General features: G+C 44.1%; 2 protein-coding genes across 2 annotated transcripts; one reads left to right on the top strand and one right to left on the bottom strand.

The window, feature by feature from the left end:
• Nucleotides 1-8,734: 8,734 nt before the first annotated feature.
• On the top strand, nucleotides 8,735-11,180 carry LOC129865447 (probable G-protein coupled receptor 132). Its single transcript, XM_055938259.1, has 3 exons — nucleotides 8,735-8,900; nucleotides 9,092-10,050; nucleotides 10,387-11,180. The coding sequence occupies exons 2-3, from the start codon at nucleotides 9,464-9,466 to the stop codon at nucleotides 10,781-10,783; spliced, it is 984 nt and encodes a 327-aa protein (XP_055794234.1). The 5' UTR covers nucleotides 8,735-8,900; nucleotides 9,092-9,463; the 3' UTR covers nucleotides 10,784-11,180.
• Nucleotides 11,181-11,933: 753 nt separating this feature from the next.
• LOC129865446 (prostaglandin D2 receptor 2-like) lies at nucleotides 11,934-13,036 on the bottom strand. The gene has a single exon (XM_055938258.1). It carries the CDS (start codon nucleotides 12,990-12,992, stop codon nucleotides 11,934-11,936), a length of 1,059 nt encoding a protein of 352 aa, XP_055794233.1. The 5' UTR covers nucleotides 12,993-13,036.
• Nucleotides 13,037-24,372: the final 11,336 nt, after the last annotated feature.

Genomic DNA, 24,372 nt, shown 5'->3' with positions numbered 1-24,372 from the left:
CTTTTATAAGCTAATTAAAATATAGTCATTGCATAAGTATTCAGCCGCTTTGTTTAACCAAGCCTAAATTTATTCAGGAGTAAAATTTGTCTAAACGAATCACATAATATGTAACATGAACTCACTCTGTGTGAAATAATAAGAGTTGATATGATTTTTAAAATGATTTCCCCTTCCTCTCCCCCATACATACCTGTAAGGTCCCTCAGTCAAGCATTGAATTTCAAGCACAGATTCAATGACAAAGACCAGGAAGATTTTAGAAAGACTCATAAATCATATCAAATTGTATTTGTCACATGCGCCAAATACAACAGGTGTAGGTAGACCTTAATAACCAACAATGCTTTAATAAGTTTTAAGAAAAAAAACTGTCAAGTAAAAAACTGTTAAAACTTCTACAGGATCAATTTAAAGGAGATGTACAGTGTCTACTGCTTGGATAGTTCCATCTAAGTCACTGGCTTGATCCCATTCTTTAACTTTTATTTTTGGTTGAGTTGGAGATGTGAATCCAGCATATCATTTGTTAACCTGTCAACAAAAGTGATATTGAATTGTGTTTCATTGTCAACGCAACCAAATATCAACATTTGAAGGAGATGTATCTTCTGCTTGGATAGTTCCATCTGTGCCTCTGACTAAGTCTGTCTGATAATTAACGTCTCCACCTCAACCAAAAATCTAAGTTAAAGACTAAATCAAATCAAACTTTAAATGCACTTTCAATAACGTTTTATTGCGTTGACAACCAAACACAATTCAAAATAATTACATTTGAAATCAACCAGAGCTTGTAACCCTAGGCCTATTGTATTGTCCCCCCCCCCAAAAAAATGTTTTAATATAAACAACAGCTGTTGACTACAAATGTTATATTGGCCTAAATAGTATCATTGATATGAGTGATAAAGTATTGTCACATTTAATTTGCTCTGTTAAACCTACGCTTTGGAATGACTTCAATAGCAACAGTAAATCTATATCGTTTTTAAATGGAGAACTCTCAACACTCACTCTCACAATTGCACATTGGCAATAGTAGTTACAAATATCAAAGCTGGTCTTAGTTGAAAACCTGTATGGGAGACCAAAGGGTTGCTGTAGATAGATCAACTCTCCAGTAGGAGGTGGTGGCCAGCCTATAGTTATTTTTTCTGATAGTGGATATAACGTTGTTTCTAAGGTACAAATTCTACATCTTTTTTACAAGGTTTTTTCAATGTTGAAAATTGGTTACCATGATGACAGAATCCTGTGGTTGACATTTCACTCTCAAAACAACGGTATGACTTTTTTCAAATCCAATGTATTTACCACGTAGATTCCACGTCACAATACGTTGACAAATTACGCTGAAACAACTAGTTTGTGTGTTCGCTCTTTGTTTTCCGCACTGAGCAAATTTCAGGTCTTCAACTTCGAACTTTGTGAAGATTCTGTGCAACTTCCAGCGCGTGTTTACTGTGAACACTGAGGCTGTCCCCGCTTTAAGTAACAGTTGTAACAGTGGCCAAGTAGGCTTCTGTGGGTATTTGATCATAATGTAGGCCTATCAGAGTGGCCTACCGTCAAAAACAATGGAGAAAATGCATCACATGACATGGAAATAGCTGCTCTATGATTCAGCTTGACATTAATCTGTTTATCCACTTGTCCTTCAGACAAGGTGGTGACGGAAAATGTTGTTGTGTTGTTTGATGGAAGAAACCACTTATTATTATTTCCATACCATTATTACAGAGAATCTGACAAATTATGCTACCCTCTGCCTATTGGCTATTTAGCTTATTCAAACCTCTCAAAATAAAACACTGCCCTTTTAAGGCCAAAATAAAGCTCTTTATCTGACTCACTGTTCAAAGATGTCTAGAAATGTACACGTTATGTGCTCTTGTAGGAACCAATCATTCCCCTATTGCTGACTACACATTATCTAGAACTGGGCTAATAACTCACTAACTAGCAAAGGATATGAAGGAAATGTAGACCGGTGGCTACATTCAGCTCTTGCTTTGATCTCAAAACAAGTGCATCTACTCATGACCACTGCTGTAAACACAGTCCAGTTCAAAGTAAATGGCACAGATCCATATACGGCAATGGTCTATTTGCATATAGGCCTACTGCAGCTTTGATTGATTATGCCACACCTGTCTGTGTAGAGTATGGGCTGAGCCATGTGCAATAGAATCCTACTCTGATGCATCCTGTCTACAACAACATTTATTTCATACTTTGTTTTGTTTCGACATGTTGCATTGAAAGTGGCTAATATTGCCTTGATTCGATCACCATTGCCACAGTAAAGGGAACCGTTGATAGTGTTAACTAACAGGGAAAACTTTAGAAGGTCGAGTGAAGTTCAACTTAGTACTTCTCTCCGTGGGCTACTGCGCGCCGGCACACAGTTTAGAGTGAACATTGGAAGTGACTCCACAATAATTACCTAAATGACAGAGTGACAAGAAGAAAACAAATATACAAAATATTCCAAAACATGCGTCTTGTTTGCAACAAGGCACTAAAATAATACTGCCAAAAAAATATGGCAAAGTAATACACTTTTTGGTGGATGGTGCTAAGCACATGCAAATCCTAGAGGAAAACCTGCTTCAGTCTGCTTTACACCGGACACTGGGAGAGGAATTCACCTTTCAGCAGGACAATGTACAACACAAAGCCAAATCTACGCTGGAGTTGCTTACCAAGAAGACAGTGCATGTTTCTGAGGAGCCAAATTACAGTTTTGAATTAAATCTGCTTGAAAACCTATGGCAAGACTTGAACATTGCTGTCTAGCCATGATCCCCAACACCTTGACAGAGTTTGAATAATTTTGAAAAGAATAATGGGCAAATATTGCACAATCCAACCCAAGAAGACTCACAGCTGTAATAGCTGCCAAAGGGGGGGTCAATATCGAATCAAAATACACAGTGCATTCGGAAAGTATTCAGACCCCTTCATACCCACTGCACAGGATTTCATAAAGGATCTCTCTGTACTTTACTCCGTTCATCCTTCCCTCGTTACTGACTAGTCTCCCAGTCCCTGCCGCTGATGCCAGGTTTCCTCCAGATGTAATGCTTGGCATTCTGTCACGCCCTGGCCTTAGTATTCTTTGTTTTCTTTATGTTTTTTAGTTAGGTCAGGGTGTGACATGGGGAATGTATGTGTTTTGTAGTGTCTAGGGGTGTTGTAGGTGTATGGGGCAGAGTAGAGTAATGTTGTCTAGTTATGTCTATGGCTGCCTAGATTGGTTCTCAATCAGAGACAGCTGTCATTCATTGTCTCTGATTGGGAGCCATATTTAAGGCAGCCATAGGCAGTAGGCTTTTGTGGGGTGTTGTCTATGTTCTATGTTGCATGTGTGCACTTAGTTCTGTTTAGCTTCACGATCGTTTGTTTTCTCCTTCATTAAAGAAGATGTATTTTTCACGCGCTGCGCCTTGGTCCTCTCTCTCTTATCAAGACGATCGTGACACATTCAAGCCAAAGAGTTCAGTCTTGGTTTCATCAGACCAGGGAATCTTATTTCTCACGGTCTGAGAGTCCTTTAGGTGCCTTTTGGAAAACTCCAAGCGGGCTGTCGTAACTTTTACTGAGGAGTGGCTTCGGTCTTGTCACGTTCCTGACCTGTTTTCTGTTGTTTTGTATGTGTTTAGTTGGTCAGGACGTGAGCTGGGTGGGAATTCTATGTTGTGTGTCTAGTTTGTCTGTTTCTATGTCAGCCTAGTGTGGGTTCTCAATCAGAGGCAGATGGTAATCGTTGTCTCTGATTGAGAATCATATATAGGAGGCTTGTTTTGTGTTGGGATTTTGTGGGTGTTTGTTTCCTGTCTCTGTGATTGTCTGCACCAGATAGGTCTGTGTCGGTTTTTGCACATTTGTTATTTTGTATTGTTGTTTGTAGTGTTTTACTTGTTCTTTATTAAACATGTTTAACACTAGCCGCGCTGCACTTTGGTCCTCTCCTTCACCCCTGGAAGAAAACCATTACAGAAAAACCCACCAAACCCGGACCAAGCAGCGTGGCAATGGGCAGCAGCAACAGCAGCAGCAGTACAAGGAGGAATGGACATGGGAGGAGATTCTGGACGGAGAAGGACCCTGGGCAGAGCCAGAGGAGTGTCGCCGTCTCAAAGCGGAGCTGGAGGCATCAAAAGCGGAGAGGCGGCATTATGAGGCGCTTGCAAGGCAGAGTGGCTGGAAACCCGAGAGGCTCACCCAAAAATTTCTTGGGGGGGGGGGGGGTGGCTAAAGGGGAGTGTGGCGAAGCCGGGTTGGATACCTGAGCCAACTCCCCGGGCTTACCGTGGAGTGAGAGGGCGTCGTACTGGTCAGACACCGTGTTATGCGGTAAAGCGCACGGTGTCCCCAGTACGCGTGCTTAGCCCAGTGCGGGCTATTCCACCTTGCCGCACTGGGAGGGCTAGGTTGGGCATCGAGCTGGATGTCATGAAGCCGGCCCAACGTATCTGGCCTCCAGTACGTCTCCTCGGGCCGGCGTACGTGGCACCAGCCTTACAGGTGGTGTCCCCGGTTCGCCTGCATAGCCCAGTGCGGGTTGTTCCACCTTGCCACACTGGCAGGGCTACGGGGACCATTCAACCTGGTAAGGTTGGAGAGGCTCGGTGCTCAAGAGCGCGTGTCCTCCTTCACGGTCCGGTATATCCGGCGCCACCTTCCCGCCCCAGCCCAGTACCACCAGTGCCTACACCACGCACCAGGCTTCCAGTGCATCTCCAGAGCCCTGTTCCTCCTCCCCGCACTCGCCCTGAGGTGCGTGCCCTCAGCCCAGTACCTCCAGTTCCGGCACCACGCATAAGGCCTATAGTGCGTCTCAGCCGGCCAGAGTCTGCCGTCTGCCCAGCGGTGCCTGAACTGCCCGTCTGCCCAGCGGCGCCTGAACTGCCCGTCTGCCCAACGCCGTCTGAGCCATCCGTCTGCCCAGCGCCGTCTGAGCCATCCGTCTGCCCAGCGCCGTCTGAGTCATCCGTCTGCCCAGCGCCGTCTGAGCCATCCGTCTGCCCAGCGCCATCTGAGCCATCCATCTGCCCAGCGCCGTCTGAGCCATCTGTCTGCCTAGCGCCATCTGACCCATCTGTCTGCCCAGCGCCATCTGAGTCATCCGTCTGTCCCGAGCCATTAGAGCCGCCCGTCTGTCCCGAGCCATTAGAGCGGTCCGTCAGTCAGGAGCCGCTAGAGCCGTCCGTTAGTCAGGAGCTGCCAGAGCCGCCAGCCAGTCAGGAGCTGCCAGAGCCGCCAGCCAGTCAGGAGCTGCCAGAGCCGCCAGCCAGTCAGGAGCTGCCAGAGACGCCAGCCAGTCAGGAGCTGCCCTACAGTCAGGAGCTGCCCTACAGTCATGAGCTGCCCTCCAGTCATGAGCTGCCCTCCAGTCATGAGCTGCCCTCCAGTCATGAGCTGCCCTCCAGTCATGAGCTGCCCTCCAGTCATGAGCTGCCCTACAGTCATGAGCTGCCCTATAGTCATGAGCTGCCCTCCAGTCATGAGCTGCCCTCCAGTCATGAGCTGCCCTCCAGTCATGAGCTGCCCTCCAGTCATGAGCTGCCCTCCAGTCATGAGCTGCCCTACAGTCATGAGCTGCCATTCAGTCATGAGCTGCCAGTCAGTCCGGAGCTGCCACTCAGTCCGGAGCTGCCACTCAGTCCGGAGCTGCCACTCAGTCCGGAGCTGCCACTCAGTCTGGAGCTGCCACTCAGTCTGGAGCTGCCACTCAGTCCGGAGCTGCCATTAGTCCGGAGCTGCCTCTCTGTCCTGAGCTACCTCTCTGTCCTGAGCTACCTCTCTGTCCTGAGCGACCTCTCTGTCCTGAGCTACCTCCTAAATCATGTGGGGGCCTTGGGGAGGATTCTTAGGCCAAGGTCGTGGGCGAGGGTCGCCACTCTAAGGACACTAAGGAGGGGGACAAAGACAGTGGTGGAGTGGTGTCCTCGTCCTGCGCCGGAGCCGCCACCGCGGACAGATGCCCACCCAGACCCTCCCCTTGAGTTTTAGGGGTGCTCCCGGAATTCGCTCCTTGAGGGGGGGGTTCTGTCACGTTCCTGACCTGTTTTCTGTTGTTTTGTATGTGTTTAGTTGGTCAGGACGTGAGCTGGGTGGGGATTCTATGTTGTGTGTCTAGTTTGTCTGTTTCTATGTCAGCCTAGTGTGGGCTCTCAATCAGAGGCAGATGGTAATCATTGTCTCTGATTGAGAATCATATTTAGGAGGCTTGTTTTGTGTTGGGATTTTGTGGGTGTTTGTTTCCTGTCTCTGTGATTGTCTGCACCAGATAGGTCTGTGTCGGTTTTTGCACATTTGTTATTTTGTATTGTTGTTTGTAGTGTTTTACTTGTTCTTTATTAAACATGTTTAACACTAGCCGCGCTGCACTTTGGTCCTCTCCTTCACCCCTGGAAGAAAACCATTACAGGTCTGGCCACTCTACCATAAAGGCCTGATTGGTGGAGTGCTGCAGAGATAGGTGTTCTTCTGGAAGGTTCTCCCATCTCCACTGAGGAACTCTGGAGCTCTGTCAGAGTGACCATCGGGTTCTTGGTCACCTCCCTGACCAAGGCCCTTCTCCCCAGATTGGTCAGTTTGGCCGGGCGGCCAGCTCTAGGAAGAGTCTTTGTGGTTCCTACCTTCTTCCATTCAAGAATGATGAAGGCCACTGTGTTCTTGGGGGATCTTCAATGCTACAGAAATGTTTTGGAACCCTTCCCCAATTCCTTAGACCTCATGGCTTGATTATTTTCTCTGACATGCACCGTCAACTGTGGGACCTTATATAGTCAGGTGTGTGCCTTTCCAAATCATGTCCAATCAAGTGAATTTACCACAGGTGGACTCCAATCAAGTTGTAGAAACATCTCAAGGATGATCAATGGAAACAAAATGTACCTGAGCTCAATTTCTCATAGCAAAGGGTCTGAATACATATGTAAATAAGGTATTTCTGTTTCTAAAAACCTGTTTTCGCTTTGTAATTATGGGGTATTGTGTGTAGATTGATGATACATTTTTTTCAATCCATTTTAGAATAAGGCGGTAATGTAACAAAATGTGGGAAAATGTCAAGGAGTCTGAATACTTTCCAAATATCTTGTATTAGTGTTTTATTTTTCATTCATCTTTAAAATGTTACATTATAGAGTATTGAGTATAGATCGTTGACAAAAAAGAAAGAAATTAGGCCAATTGTAATCCCACTTTGTAACACAATAACATTTTAAGAAATCCAAGGGGGTTGAATATTAATGATATCCACTGTACATGATTCAATAAAAACGTATGAAAAGCTCTTTCTATTCAAACTGCCCTTAGGGAAGATGGTATCTTGGAACTGTCAGCACCTATTGGATTTCAGTCTGGTGACATACAGTATTTGAAGGAAAATACAAGATGAGAAAGATTACATTGATATCATGTGTTAAAAATACAGCCTAGCCACCATTGTCTCACACTCCCATTCTCCTCAAACAATTTCAATTGTGCAGTCGGTGGCTTTTTTCCTGTGCCTGAGCTACAAAGTTAATTTAGGGTGGGGGGGGGGGGGGGGGGTCAATGTAAATTGTCCGGTGGCGATTTTTATGAATTGTTCAGCAGTCTAATGGCTTGGGGGTAGACGCTGTTAATATTAAGGAGCCTTTTGGTCCTAGACTTGGCGCTCCGGTACCGCTTGCCATGTGGTTGCAGAGAGAATAGTCTATAACTTGGGTGACTGGAGTCTTTGACAATTTTATGGGCCTTCCTCTGACACAGCCTAGTATATAGGTACTGGATGGCAGGAAGCTTGGCCCCAGTGATGTATTGGGCTGTACGCTCTACCCATCAAAGCAAAGGGTGGCTACTTTGAAGAATCTCAAATATATTTTGATTTGTTTGGTTACTACATGATTCCATATGTGTTGTTTTGTTATCTTCACTATTATTCTACATTGTAGAAATTAGTGAAAGTAAAGAAAACCCCTGGAATGAGTGTGTCCAAACCTTTGACTGGTACTGTATATATATATATTTTAAAACTAAATTTTCTTTTCCACCTAAAGGCTATAAGAGAATGTTTTAGTAAAGATGACTGTCACCTGAAAGGAGTCCATTAACTTGTGTTGAATGTTGAGATTACACTGCCTCTTTGGTCCATAGACTAGCGTTGAATGTTGAGTGTTGAGTTTATATTGGTCTCTTTGTTAAGCTCTTATCTCAGGCTGTCAATCACTTCCACATCTTCCGATGCAGAGGCTGATCCTCTCATCACAGAGCCTCTGTGGCATGTTATCTCTGACCTGCTTTCTGACACGGAAATACACCTCATGCACACACACACCTCTGAGGAATGCATTGTTTTAGAGAAGACAAAAGGAAAATATGTTATAGAATCTAAACAAAAGATCTCAGTTGTTTCTCCAACCAACAACAAACTCACAGATTGTTAGAAGAAGAGAATCCATAACAGTTCATCAGATTACTGATTTCAGTTACACCTTTATTATGTAAGGACAAAGGGGGCCTGAGAACTACCCAATGACACATCACCCAAATGACTACCCTTGGTCCCCATAGACCTAATTTCTTAATTTCCTTTCCTACACTCATAACACCCCTCTCCTTCTCACTCACTTTCTCCTCCTCTAACGGTCAGAGAACGAGGGAAGAGGGAGGAGAGGAGTGAGTGTTTTTGTTCAGGAGGAGAAAGGCGTTCTCCTGTGTTCTCAGGATGTTGCTGTTAAAGCCTGGAGAAGTGGGCTTCCTGTCTAGGGAAACGATCAGAGAACAGACAAGGCCCTGGGGTTAAGACGCTGTGTTCCCTCAGAGGATGCAGACACTTTGTGCTGCACAGATCACCAAGCAGATTGAGGGAAGAAGGGGTTCTGTGGTACGGTATGGGAGAGGTGAGTGAAAAGACTCTCAAAATGTTTCCTTGTGCTAAATCTCTTTTTCATGCTTTAGTTGAGTGTGTTTTCCTTTGAATACCATGCACCATTGCACCTGTTGACATGGTTGTATTGTACATGCATGCGTAATGTTCTGATTGAATGTTGTAAAATGATCCTTTTATCATCTTCATCATCATTCTCCTCAGGTTTTCCACAAGGACTAGAGACACCCAATCAATAGATCCTAAGCAGAGCAAGATATTGGTGCTGGACACCTGACTCCGGGAGCTAATAGAAACAATATGGACAGATCACAAGCATATGAATTTATGGATGACTTCGATTAGAGACAACTTCCTCGGTCAAACTCATCTATTTTCACCTTTTCTACCATTCTACCATTGCATTTGTGAATGAATTTAATGGATGTAAAATGCAGAGACTCTCACACCACCGTCTCTCTCTGGGAATATAGATCTGTGTCAGAGGGTGCTATAAGCACCTGTATACTGTAGCACCTGGTTTCTTGTAGAAGGACTTTGAGGGTTCCGGCCCTCACCCAGAGACTGTCAGAGACCATGTCCAACAACAGTGACAGCTGCAACCTACCCCTGAACACTGACACACTTGGTCTCACCTACATCTACAGCCTGGCCTTCTCACTGGGTCTCCCTTGCAACCTGCTGTCCCTCTGGGGACTGTACCAACTGGGCCGCTCCGGTGGGGGTGGCTGCCAGCTGGTCTACATCCTCAACCTGCTGCTTTCTGACCTCCTCCAGCTGCTCACCCTCCCCCTATGGATCCTCTACCTCCAGGGGGCTCACCGCTGGCCCTACGGCCGCCCCGCCTGCGAGTTTGTGGGCTACGTCTTCTACGTCAACGTCTACGCTAGCGTGGTGTTCCTCTGTTTGATAGCGTTGGACCGTTGCCTGGCGATAGTACACCCGTTGAGTAGTCGTGGCGTGCGGACGGTGCGGGTGGCGGCAGTGTCTGGAGTGGCGGTCTGGACGCTGACCTTCCTGTTCTGTTTAGGCGGGTTGCTTCCATCAGTGTTTGACGCAGAGAGGCTGCTGTGTCTGGAGCAGTACCCCGTCAGCCTCAGATATGCCCACTTTAAGATTGCTACAGTTATCTTGGGGTTCCTGCTGCCCTGTGGTATACTGGGGTGAGTGGGAAACTGAGTATGAGGAATGATTGTCTGTCTGAATGTATGATTTCATGAGGAAAAGGAGGAATGTTGCCTGTACTCCTCAAAATGTATGTCCCTTTAATGTTTTTCAATAACAATTTGTCTATATTTGTTGATATTAGACACCCAACATTAAGTTGCTTTTATATACATGTAGTAACTATAGATACTAGAAACACCACCATAATAACATTTTCTTGCATGGAAAAGTATGTATGGCTATCAGAAGAGTCTTGTCAAATGGTCACATCTAACATATTTATCTGATACGCACATGACCCTTGACCTTTGTATTTTTCTCACTTTCTTCAGTTACACCTCCGCCCGCATTGGGGTGACCCTCCAACAGTCGCCCTCCGTCTCCAACCAGGACCGTCACAAAATCACTGGCATCCTTGTCGTCATCACCGTCATCTTCATTGTCGTCTTCGGACCCTACCATCTGGTTGGGGGGTACCGTTTTGTCTCCCTCCTCCTCATAGACAACCCCTGCGAGTTGGAACGGTCCATTTTCCTGTGCTACCGGCTGTGCTACGGTCTGACCAGCCTCAACACTCTGCTGGACCCTCTGTTCTACATCTTCCTGTGTCACAACGCCCGTCTGGAGCTCCGCAGGTCCCTAACGCCCTGTCTGGGACGGGGGCACACAGCTCCCAAACAGGTCAGACTCAGTCTCAGAGGGAATCCTGATCCGAGTGACAATGTGTAAAAACACTGGATTGGACAATCTGTTTTTGAATGAAGAAATAACTTGGATAATCTGTATTTTGTTTCTTGTTTCCTGTTCCTTGATGAGTTTGAATTCAGCAGGAGGACACATTGTGTAGCGAGACTGGACATACAGACAGTCTATTACTGTGTTTTGTTGGACTTGCTCAAGGAACTGACTCCACTGGTTTGACTGCTGAGCATTAGTGATGGGAAAAAAAGCAGCAATTGTGCCACCCAGTGGCGAGAGCATGTATGTTGCTGGCTGAAATTGGAAATAGCGTTCCATCTACTTCACTTTTCTGCTGTGCCCGTCCTCTCTACCTGTTGATGCACTGCCATAGCTGCCTCAGTTACTACTGTCATATGAATGCACAATAATAATAATGTCTTGACTGTTTGCTTGTCATGATTTTTATACTTTCATTTGCTTATCGCAGTAAATGACGTCGATTGAAATACATGATTTATTCATCACAGATATCTTAAAAAAGTATACCATCCTCAGCTGCTGAAATATATACCAACACACATGTACAGAATCAAACCATTCCTCACAGCTGTTCTCTCTTAATCAGTACAGTAAAAGGTTGTCCAGCTTCAGAGCAGAGGATTGAGTAACGGGATGCCAGTGCATTCTCAGTTCACCGGTAGAGCTGAAATCGAGTGACCGTCGTGCAGTTTTGATGATAATTTTAATGTTCATGATTGTCTGTCAAGGCTGTACGACAAGACCATCGGAAATATACCAGATGTATTTAGCCTATTCGGAATGAGTACCGTAAAAAAAATCTGCAAGCAAATATAAAACCATACTAACGTACAGCTGAGCCTATACGTTACAGTTCACATTGATCTACATATCAGTAGATTAAACACGCTATGAGAAGCGTTGCAAAAACACAAAAAATATGTCCCTCAGTACTTCTGGGTGTATGTTGTACATGATACTGATTCAAAATTACATGACATATCAATCGATCATTATGTATCCCACAGTTGCAGAACCTGGACCGGAACCAAATTTGACAGACTTCTCAGTCAGCGGGGTGTGGCTTCTCCTACTCCGGCTCCAGCTCCTCCTCCGCCCTGGAGTCTTCTCCTCTCAGGCTGGGGGCGTTGTTGTGGGACCTCATCCCCCTCAGCAGCAGCTATAAAGCACCGCTAGAGGAGTGTTGGGTGCTGCGTCGCCGTGAGAACTCCCCTAGGTCTTCCGCCAGCACGCTCTCAAGCACCGCTCCCAGAGACTGTCTGATCTTACCACACAAATCCGGGCAGCTGAACACATAGAGGATGGGGTTTAGCACACTGTTGAGGAAGGCTAGACTGGCGGCGGGGGGCAGGCAGTGGGACACGAGGCCCCGGAGGGAGGGTTGGTAATGGGCTACAGCCTCCAGTACGCTGAAGATGTGGTACGGAGCCCAGCAGACCACAAAACTCACTACCACCGCTACCACTAGCCGCACAAAGCGGAAAGAGCGCCTTCTGAGGCCACGCCGCGTGATACCAATGTTAACCAACACGTAGCTCCCCACAATGACCACCAGGGGGAGTATGAAGGCCAGGAGGAGCTTAGAGAAGGCCAGGGCATCCTGGCGAGCCTCACACAGCTCTCTTAGGTCAAACTCCCTAACAATGAAGTACTGGACGAAGTTATAGTAACACATGACCCGCCCGTCATGTCGGCGAATAGTATCCCGGAACAGATAGTACGGTAGCGTACAGAGTATTGCCATGGCCCAGATGACCCCACACACTCTTCCAACCAGGCGTACATTCCTCCGGTTCTGGGCCCAGACGGGCTTCAGCACCACCAGACAGCGGTCCAGGGAGATGGCTGCCAGCAGGAAGGCGCTGACGAACATGTTGAGGAAGAAGACGGAGGAGTGGAGCTTGCAGAAGGTGGTACCTAGGGTCCAGGTGCCTCCACGGGCCAGGAAGATGGTGAAGAAGGGGAGGGAGGCTGTGGAAAGGAGGTCCGAGGCAGCCAGGTTGAGGATCCAAACACTGATGACTGTGCGGCGGATGCGGAAGCCCACCACCCCCAGGATGAGGAGGTTCTCCAGGATAGCGAAGGAGGAGACCAGGCCGTGGAGACACACCATAACCAGGCTCAAAGCCCCCACCCTGGCCGAGGAGTTGGATGGCACGCTTACGTTCACCATGGCCTGGATGAGAGGGCAGTACACAGGGCTGCTGGGAGTGGTCATCTTTCAGATTCTGGTTCTGACACTTTGTCCACTTTGGCTCGGAATTCCTGTGGCCAACATTGCAAAGAAAACACAAAGAGGCATTCAGTATTGTAATGTTGTTAGTAGTAATGATGATCACGAACTTGGCAGGTGATACTGTTGTGCAACTGTTGAACACATTATTAGTCATTGTGGTTTCTGTACAAAAAGTTAGCTTGAAAACATTTCCCTGCCACCTCAAACTAATAAGAAAGAGAGATGTGGTTTATCTCTCCATATCTCTCCACATCCTCTGCTCTCATTGTAAACACTTTGTAGGCTGGCTTTGCCTGTGAAGGTGAAAGCCATCGCACAAAATCACATTCTACCTTTCATGTGTTGATGAAAATGGAGTCTATAGTAGACCTTTTCCAAATCTTTAATATCAAATTGAGAGCTTTTGTGTAAGCCTACATTTCAAGTTAAATACACTTAAGATCCAGATCCAAAAATGAGTCTTTATTCTGGAATTCAGCTACACTGAACATAAATATACAGTGGGACAAAAAAGTATTTAGTCAGCCACCAATTGTGCAAGTTCTCCCACTTAAAAAGATGAGAGAGGCCTGTAATTTTCATCATAGGTACACTTCAACAATGACAGACAAAATGAGGGAAAAAAATCCAGAAAATCACATTGTAGGATTTTTTATGAATTTATTTGCAAATTATGGTGGAAAATAAGTATTTGGTCACCTACAAACAAGCAAGATTTCTGGCTCTCACAGACCTGTAACTTCTTCTTTAAGAGGCTCCTCTGTCCTCCACTCATTACCTGTATTAATGGCACCTGTTTGAACTTGTTATCAGTATAAAAGACACCTGTCCACAACCTCAAACAGTCACACTCCAAACTCCACTATGGCCAAGACCAAAGAGCTGTCAAAGGACACTAGAAACAAAATTGTCGACCTGCACCAGGCTGGGAAGACTGGTAGCAGCATGGTTTGAAGAAATCAACTGTGGGAGCAATTATTAGGAAATGGAAGACATACAAGACCACTGATAATCTCCCTCGATCTGGGGCTCCACGCAAGATCTCACCCCGTGGGGTCAAAATGATCACAAGAACGGTGAGCAAAAATCCCAGAACCACACGGGGGGACCTAGTGAATGGCCTGCAGAGAGCTGGGACCAAAGTAACAAAGCCTACCATCAGTAACACACTACGCTGCCAGGGACTCAAATCCTGCAGTGCCAGACGTGTCCCCCTGCTTAAGCCAGTACATGTCCAGGCCCGTCTGAAGTTTGCCAGAGAGCATTTGGATGATCCAGAAGAAGATTGGGAGAATGTCATATAGTCAGATGAAACCAAAATATAACTTTTTGGTAAAAACTCAACTCGTCGTGTTTGGAGGACAAAGAATGCTGAGTTGCATCCAAAGAACACCATGCCTACTGTGAAGCATGGGGGTGGAAACATCATGCTTTGGGGCTGTTTTTCTGCAAAGGGACCAGGGCGACTGATCCATGTAAAGGAAAGAATGAATGGGGCCATGTATCGTGAGATTTTGAGTGAAAACCTCCTTCCATCAGCAAGGGCATTGAAGATGAAATGTGGCTGGGTCTTTCAGCATGACAATGATCCCAAACCCACCGCCCGGGCAATGAAGGAGTGGCTTCGTAAGAAACATTTCAAGGTCCTGGAGTGGCCTAGCCAGTCTCCAGATCTCAACCCCATAGAAAATCTTTGGAGGGAGTTGAAAGTCCGTGTTGCCCAGCAACAGCCCCAAAACATCACTGCTCTAGAGGAGATCTGCATGGAGGAATGGGCCAAAATACCAGCAACAGTGTGTGAAAACCTCGTGAAGACTTACAGAAAACGTTTGACCTCTGTCATTGCCAACAAAGGGTATATAACAAAGTATTGAGATAAACTTTTGTTATTGACCAAATACTTATTTTCCACCATAATTTGCAAATAAATTCATTAAAAATCCTACAATGTGATTTTCTGGATTTTTATTTCTCATTTTGTCTGTCATATTTGAAGTGTACCTATGATGAAAATTACAGGCCTCTCTCATCTTGTTAATTGGGAGAACTTGCACAATTGGTGGCTGACTAAATACTTTTTTGCCCCACTTTAAATGCAACATGTAACATTTTATAAGATTTTACTGAGTTACAGTTCATATAAGGAAACCAGTCAATTGAAATACATGAATTAGGTCCTAATCTATAGATTTCACATGACTGGGAATAGATATCCATCTGTTGGTCACAGATACCTTTAAAAGGGCGAGGTCAGGAAACCAGTCAGTATCTGGTGTGACCACCATTTGCCTCATGCAGCGTGACACATCTACTTCACATAGAGTTGATCAGGCTGTTAATTGTGGCCCGTGGTACGTTGTCCCACTCCTCTTCAATGGCTGTGCGAAATTGATGGATATTGGCGGGAACTGGAACACGCTGTCCTACACGTTGATCCAGAGCATCCCAAACGTACTCAATGGGTGAGTATGCAGGCCATGGAAGAACTTGCGACATGGGGTCGTGCATTATCACGCTAAAACATGAGGTAGTAGTGGTGGATGAATGGCCATCTCACAGTATCTCTGTGCATTCAAATTGCCATCGATAAAATGAAATTATGTTTATTGTCTGTAGCTTATGCCTGGCCATACCATAACCCCACCGCCACCATGGGGCACTCTGTTCACAATGTTGACATCAGCAAACCACTCGCCCACACGATGCCATAAATACTTTCTGCCATCTTCCCGGTATAGTTGAAACCGGGATTCATCCATGAAGATTGCACTTCTCCATCATGCCAGTGGCCATCGAAGGCGAGCATTTGCCCACTGAATTTGGTTACGACGTCGAACTGCGGTCAGGTCAAGACCCTGCTAAGGACGATGTGCATGCCAATTTCACGTTTCCTCAAAGCTTGAGACATCTGTGGCATTGTGTTGTGTGACAAAACTGCACATTTTAGAGTGGCCTTTTATTGTCCCCAGTATAAGCTTCTTGATATACCACACCTGTCAGGTGGATGGATTAACTTGGCAACGGAGAAATGCTCACCATCAGGGATGTAAAACAAATTTGTGCACATTTGAGAGAAATATTTTTGTGCGTATCTAACATTTCTGGGATCTTTTATTTCAGCTCATAAAACACTTTACATGTTGCGTTTAATATTGTTTTCAGTACATTTGAATTAAACATTTAAAATGAATGGATTACAAATAAAAGCACACGTTACCTGAGTTTTTTTGTCTCCGCTGTGAGATGCAACAGTGTTTCTTGTGCTGAGTTCACGTTGTGAGACTTGTTGCGCTGGTTGTGATGAGTGTAGTTATGATGGGTGTGTATTCAAACGCACTGACGCACCTACATTCACACCTACTAGTCAGTTGAACAAGGGGAAGATAAGCTTTTGACAGATTGAAAACAATCTTAATTTCCTCATTCCTCACTGTAACCTTGTCGTTTTGATACGCTCTATGAATCTTTTGATGCATTCAGTCTCTGTTTTTTCTCTCTCTCTCTCTCGCTCTCTCACACACACACACACACACACACAAATAGACACTTTCTTGGAAATGTTGATGAAGAGATTGCTGAAGACCACAGCAAGACACTACTGCAATAAGCGTGTTTTTCTGCTTCGTTGGTCGCAATGATTGGTGTGGAAACTTTAAATGCCTTTCAGCAAAGCTCCAAACCCAACAATCCAGTAATCAAAATGAGTGTAGCACTAAAAATAACAAAAGATAGAACAAAAAAACCCACAAGATATTAAAATAAGAAGAACACAAGAAAATAAGAAGCTATATACAGGGTCAGTTCCAATACCATATTTACATTGTGCAGGGACACTGGAATGATAGAGGTAGATATCTATAGTGGTAAGGCGAGTAAGCATCAGGATATATGATGAACAGAGTAGCAGCAGCTTATATGAGGATTATATGTGCATGTGTGTAGAGTCAGTATACATGTGTGTGCGTGTTTTGTGTGTGTTGGAGTGTCAGTGTCGCGTGTGCATAAAATACAAAGGTCAGCTGAGATTGTCCGTGTAGCCATTCTGTTAGCTATTTTGTTGTCTTGTGGCCCGGGATAGAAGCTGTTCTACGTGCCGGGTTCATGCAAGTACAAAAACATGTTGGCTCACCCTACTTGTAGAGAAACACCAATGCCGTCTCTTTCATGTTGACGAAACAGTCTATCACTCTGTCATACAGTACACGTTTTTATTTTTAGTTGTTTTTGTTGCTGAGCCACGGCGGCATAAAACATGTCATTTCAAATGACATCTCAAATGACAGTCTTGATCATCGGCTGTGAGAATTATTATTTTTTGATTGATAGGAGCCTCAGTCCAAGCCTCTTTATACTATCATGCCAACTGACTGGCAGTCATTGTCAAGTTTGGCTTGGCAATGACAGCAATGGAGCACTCAAGAGCACAAACAGATCTGAGACCAGGCTAATAGGAGCCTAGTAAGAATCCTACTGCATATGGGTGTTGCTAGTGGTTGTAGAACCCTGGTTTCATGCTAAGCTAAACAGAAGTGGTAAAACAGAGGTTAGAGGCATTCTCTAATGTGCGTCACAAATGGCACCCTATTCCCTACATCGTGCACTACTTTTGACTAGACTCCTATGGACCCTGGTTAATGGTAGTGCACTATATAGAGCAGGACTATCCAACCCTGTTCCTGGAGAGCAACCGTCCTGTTGGTTTTCACTCCAACCCTAATCTAGCGCACCTGATTCTAATAATTAGCTGGTTGATAAACTAAATTGGGTTAGTTACAACTGGGGTTGGATTGAAAACCTACAGGAGGGTAGCTCTCCAGGAACAGGGTTGGAGAGCCCTGATATAGAGAATCGGGTGCCATTTGGTATGTAGCTCCCCACAGTGCACACTGTGATCTGAGGGTTGCACCCGTGTTCTTCTTCAAATAATCCTGCCAATCAGATCCAGTGCCACCCATTTGTAGCACAAATATGTGTATACTCTGTTTTGTTATACATGTAAAGGATAATTAAAGGACAACTACTATCAAAAACAGCAAATCCTATCCAAGCAGTCAATGTGTTGTTTTTGTCAATCTTGGAGGTATAGGAGTTTCAAAATGTATGTTCTGGCACATATACATAAATAATATGTCTATGAACATAACAAGATTCAACAACTGAGACATAAACTGAACAAGTTCCACAGACATGTGACTACCAGAAATTGAATAATGTGTCCCTGAACAAAGGGGGGAGGGTCAAAATCAGAAGTAACAGTCAGTATCTGGTGTCTCCTTATCTCAGTGGGAAGTGTGCAAAGCTGTCATCAAGGCAAAGGGTGGCTACTTTGAAGAATCTGAAATATAACATATATTTTGATTTGTTTAACACTTTTTTGGTTTCTATATGATTCCATGTGTTATTTCATACTGTTGATGTCTTCACTATTAATCTACAATGTAGAAAATAGTAAAAATAAAGAAAAACCCTGGAATGAGTAGGTGTGTCCAAACTTTTAACTGGTAATGTGTATAGTTTTGTTGTTGTTGCTTGTTTTGCATATTATTTTGGCATTAATATATGTCACATATCAGTTTTCAAACATTGAGTTAATAAAGCTGCATACAAACTTGTTCTCTTTTTTGTTTTCTTGAGTAAGGCAGCTCCAAAATGTAGGTGTTTCAGCCTAGCTCAGTGCTTTCTGTGGTGGTGCGTTTGGTAATGTTCTCTAGTTGCACCGTGATTGGCTCAGTGTTCTGTCACTCATGGGGACACTACATTACTGCAAAATCTACAGATAGAGCTTGAAAATTCAAACCCTTGGGTGTTGCCATAGAGGTACATTAGAAGTGCTCATCCAAGGAGCCTCAAGGTCATTGGCCACAGATAAAATTATGTCAAATCACAATATATATCTACAGTAGTTTTGATTGGACTGATCATGTCAACATCATACTTTCAAAATCTTAGCTAGCAGTCATCATGAATCAAGTCGACAATCTACTGGCAAATCCTTTTCAATACTTGTCATATGAAGAGAAATTATAGATAAAACATATCGGTGTTCATTCGTGCTCATTGGACACATTACACAACAAGTTGCAAATTCAACAATGAGTAGTTTGGAAGGAATCAGTGGCTAACTGCAAGCATTGCAAAGCAATCACTAGCCTGCTATTCAGTGAAGTGGGTGTGTGGTCCAAGGGTCTCTTTTCCAAGCTTAAAAGGATAAACATTCAACATTGGCCATGCTGTCAATCCAGCATGACTTATGCCGAGCTCAGCCTCGCTGAAAACACCTGGAAACTCAGAACTGGGAAATCTCAGACATCAGTGAGTTCAAGAAAACTGGGAGCTCCGACTGGGAAAATACATTTTTGCAAGTCAGGAACTCGGGCCTCTTTTTAGAGCCCCAACCTGAAGATTACTGACGTCATCATGATTCAACTTAGTTTTTTTCCCAAGTTCCAAGTTGTCTTGAAACCACCAGAAATCCAGGGAATGCCAGACTTTGATGACATTTGCCAACAAAGGTCCACCGTGCCACCTTCCTGTTCAAGTGAGCACCGCACAACAAGGTGAGACCAAAAATGTATTTTGTGCTGCTGCATAAATTGTGTAATATGCCAGGGAGATATGTATACTGTAGCCAAGACAGTAATACTAAGTGTATGTTGTGTAGTAAGCTGTTAGTAGCCCATGTACCTCAGCCTAATAATTTGGTCAATTTTCCCCTCATAATTTAGGCTACTGTTCTGACTTGGTGGTGCACATGTAGCCTATAGCCTGTTTTAGAGAAATGTAATCATTGAATTTTGTAAGGGCATTAATTGTCTGCTTATGGGCTCCCTTTTCTTATCCTACGGTTCTGACTTGGTGTACAGGGAGAATAATGTAAGAACGGGCCATGTTCTGAATTCTATTCCTGTACATTTCAAAAGTGCTGAATAAATAGTTAGATTGACTAGGTCAGTCCTAGTTCACTCATTAATGTCTTAATCAAAATTACGGATTGCCTCTGCTCGTCGTCCCCTTAGGCCATATGTTGTACATCTCAACTGTCAGTAGAAACCACATTTGTTTAAGCAAGTTAGCTATATCAGCTATGTTTTTTTTTAAAGGCAGTAAATGAAGCTGAATGAACTGTTTCGAAGCCAGACAAGGCTCCGCTGATAGGCAGGTGTAGAAGTGGTAAGGTGTTGTTTCTGCTGTTGGGACTCTGCTGTTGGGACAGCTTTATGTTGGCCCTAACAGTTTGTGGGCACAGCTTATCACCGTTATAGTGAAATTAATGTATTGTTTCGTGTTGTGTTATGTAGTGACTCTTCTGGCATGCATCCTGTAAAAAATGTGGGTTAGTTTGCCCCACCAAGATTTACATTACATTTACATTTAAGTCATTTAGCAGACTCTCTTCTCCAGAGCGACTTACATGAAAAAAAAAAAATCGCTACTGGGCATAAACCATGGCAAAATACATAGAATTGCTGGAAATGAGCTTAAAAATAGTAACATTCTCCAAGTTCCCCTTCTAGGGATTGTGCAAGGAGACAATGAAATTCACATAGCAAATCTCACTCCAAGTTTCTTCAAAAGTTGGCAGCCCTGCTGAATGTATGTACCTTAGAAATTGTTTTCACACACACATTTTATAGGTCCGAACTCAAAAATAGCTCATTTTTTCCAGAGATCCCAGTTGTCTAGAACTCACTGAAGTCTGAGATTTCCCAGTTTCCAGTTGTTTTGAATGGGCAGAAGTCATGCTGGATTGACAGCATGGCCAATGTATTTAACCTTTTCTGGCCCATGGTGTTGCATGTGAATGTTTATCCTTCTAAGTTTGGAAAAGAGACCCTTAAACTCAGACTTGGAATAATTGTTTAAAATGTAGTCATTTATTAGACGTTCTTATCCAGAGCGATTTACAGTAGTGATGCATACATTTTCATACTATTCGTTTTTTTTTTTTTTTGTACAGCCCAATCAAAGCTATGGTAGATATAACGTGTTTTGACGTCATTTTATCTATGGCCAATGACCTTGAGCCTTCTTGGATGGGAACTTCTAATGTAAATCTATGCTGCGCCAATCACGGCGCATCTAGAGAACATTACCAACCCCTACACTCTGTATTTTCCGCTGGCTGCCGCACCACAGGAAGCACTGAGCTAGGCTGAAACACTTGCATTTTGGCACTTACTCAAAAAAAGAAGCAAAAAAGAGACCATGTTTGAATGCGACTTTATTAACTCAATTATAATTTTATTGGTTGCAAACTGATATGTGACACGTATTAATGCCAAAATAACATGCAAAACAGATTTTTTTTTTATCTAGAGCACCACCTGCCCCGAATGACAGGTCGCCACTGTGTAAGTGTGACTCCCAATTGTTGACAATTGTTCTGTTAGTAAAACGTTTACTGTTGACAGGAGAACAAGAGGAGACAATAGGACGAGGTGGATAATTGTATAATAAGGCAGATTTATTCAAGTGTAAAGATATTAGGCAAAGCGTGCGGCACGGCTCTTTCTGTCTGATTTGTATGAAATCGTCCGGAAAGAGGCCAGTTTCCAGAATTGTACAGTACTATATAGACAACAAGCAAAGTAGGTAGATCTGCGAGTCCGGCCTTCCGATTGGTCGATCTGGGTCTTGGGTAGTCCTGATCAGGCCTGGTGTCCACGTTCCATTGGTTCCTGAGAGTTCTTTGTCCTGAGGTCCAACCATGGGTTGGGTGTGTCTGTGTGATTGTCATGGGGGAGGGGAGTTGTGGGTGTCGTGTATATGTCCAATGTGTCCAGCATATGTCCAAGAGAAAGAGGGGGTGTGTATGTTGTGTCAACTATAGCTAATGTTGAGAAGTTGTTAAAACAAGTTACCAATATCTAATACAATTTCTTACACAATACATGCTCTAATTGCATATTATGTGCCCCCTGTGACACGCCCGACGCAGCTGCAAGAGGCTACATCCAACACTACCACACAGCCGGGCCAGTGCAGAGCGAGGGACAGCCGGTGACCTGCCATTGACAACCGGACCAGCCCTTGACTAACGACCCTTGCTCGGGAGGAAGAGCCAAACGAACACTGCTCCGAAAGGGCCGAATGAACATTTGCCACCGCTCCGTGGGTGTTTATTTGCCCCAGACAGTGCAAATAGTTAGCCTATAGCTAGCTAGCTAGCTAGTTAGCCTATAGCTAGTTAGCCTTTTGCAACAGAACCGTTTACTCAACGTGACGTAAAAGCTGTTAGGTTCTTGAATGGAAGTTGTAGTTTCCACACGTTGGCATTCCAATCCGAATAGTCTGCAATGTCTTTGGGACAAGCTCAGCTGCACATCTATACATTATCGATTCTTCCACGCTCTAAAGTGGAGTGAAGTCCACAGGGTTCCTTCCAACTTCTTCCAGCCGTTTTATTTTTTGGAAGACTCAATTGAACTACAATTTCAGTTTAAGAACATTCGTTTCTGTTGCCAAACGTCTTGCAACAGAATCTGACTAATGAATACACCACCGATTCCCTCTTGGGCAGGTGTACACTGCTGCCCCTTGTTGGACTAATTAGGATCTGCCACCTAACTACTGTAGAGGCAGCCTACACAACTTACTTTACTCAAATCTGGGACATGATCAACCTTGGGGAGCGACTATCCCTGGGTTTATTTTTTCCACTACTTGGTATTGACATCAGATCTTTTTCATAGCTGATCTGATTGGCCAAAAGACCAATTAGTGGAAAAAATATAAATTGGGCTGCCTGTCTAAACGGAGCCTGTACTGGTTTCATAGTCACCTGGCCATTTATAAAGTTCATCCTTACCATTGCTGGCAGTCTTCCCCAGTCTCCTGGCTACAGCATCACATCCCTCCTGGGTTCCTTCATCCACAGAACAGGCTGCTTAGACAGACTCTGCATCCTTAATGGAACACTTTTCCCTATATAAACACTGAACAAAATATAAATGCAACTTGTAGTGTTTGTTTCATGAGCTGAAATAAAACATCCTAGAAATGTTCAATATGCACAAAGCTTATTTCTCTCAAATTTTGCACACACACACATTTGTTTACATCCCTGTTATTGAGCATTTCTCCTTTGCCAAGATAATCCATCCACCTGACAGGTGTGGTATAGCAAGAAGCTGATTAAACAGCATGTTTACACAGGTGCACCTTGTGCTGGGGACAAGGCAACTAAAATGTGTAGTTTTGCACACAACCCAATGCCACAGTTTTGAGGGAGGGTGCACTTGGCATGCTGACGGCAGGAATGTCCACCAGTTGTTGCCAGAGAATTTAATGTTAATTATCTATCATAAGCCACCTGCATTGATTTAGAGAATTTGGCCACCGGCCTCAAAACCACGGCGTTGTGTGGGTGAGCTGTTTGAAGTCAAAATTGTTAGGAGTGCCCTGTGGTGGTGGATTATGGTATGGGCAGGCATAAACTACGAACAACGAACACAATTGCATTTTATCGATGGCAATTTGAATGCAGAGGTACCTGACAAGCTCCTGAGGCCCATTGTCGTGCCATTCATCCGCCGCCATCACCTCATGTTTCAGCATGATAATGCACATCCCTATGTCGCAAAGATCTGTACAAAATTCCTGGAAGCTGAAAATGTCCCAGTTCCTCCATGGCCTGCATACTCAGACACATCCCCCATTGAGCATGTTTGGGATGCTCTGGATCGATGTGTGCTCCAGTTCTCTTCAATATCCAGCAACTTCACACAGCCATTGAGAATTGGAACAAGATTCCACAGACCACAAATTAACAGCCTAATCAACTCTGAAGATGTTGCACTGGATGAGGCAAAATGTGGTCACACCAGACACCGACTGGTGTTCTGATCCACGCCCCCTATCTTAAAAAAAGTGATCTGATCAACAGATGTATATCTGTATTCCCAGTCAGATGAAATCCATAGATTAGGATTTACATTTATTTCAATTGATATTTCCTTAACTCAGAAATTGTTGCATGCTGCGCTTATTTTTGTTAAGTATATATATATATATATATATATATATATATATATATATATATATATATATATATATATATATATATATATATATATATAATGCCATGAGACTAACAAGATCCAGGGTGACGTGCTGCCTCAGCCATAATGGACCAGATCTAAATGCTCAGCGACTGCTTTTTTTTTCTTCTTATTAACATAAAGCCCCTTTCTGTATGTAGATATTATCAATGTAAGCTGCTGTACAACAGGGCTTCCTAGGGCCCCCTGGGAGCCCATTTTGATTTTTTCTCCTAACACGACACAACTGACTCAAAACCAACTCATCAAACTTTGAATATTTTCAATCAGCTGTGTAGTGCTAGGGCGAAAACCAACCCAGG

This window comes from Salvelinus fontinalis, chromosome 11 (genome assembly GCF_029448725.1).
Source record: "Salvelinus fontinalis isolate EN_2023a chromosome 11, ASM2944872v1, whole genome shotgun sequence".
Lineage (NCBI taxonomy): Eukaryota > Metazoa > Chordata > Actinopteri > Salmoniformes > Salmonidae > Salvelinus > Salvelinus fontinalis.
The sequence above is the reverse complement of the archived record's forward strand: the minus strand, read 5'-3'. Positions and strand labels throughout refer to the sequence as shown.

Coding starts and splice junctions, on each gene's coding strand:
- LOC129865447 (XM_055938259.1), top strand. CDS start 9,464: ATGTCCAACAACAGTGACAGCTGCAACCTACCCCTGAACACTGACACA. Junction 10,051..10,386: donor CTGCCCTGTGGTATACTGGG/GTGAGTGGGAAA, acceptor CACTTTCTTCAG/TTACACCTCCGCCCGCATTG.
- LOC129865446 (XM_055938258.1), bottom strand. CDS start 12,992: ATGACCACTCCCAGCAGCCCTGTGTACTGCCCTCTCATCCAGGCCATG.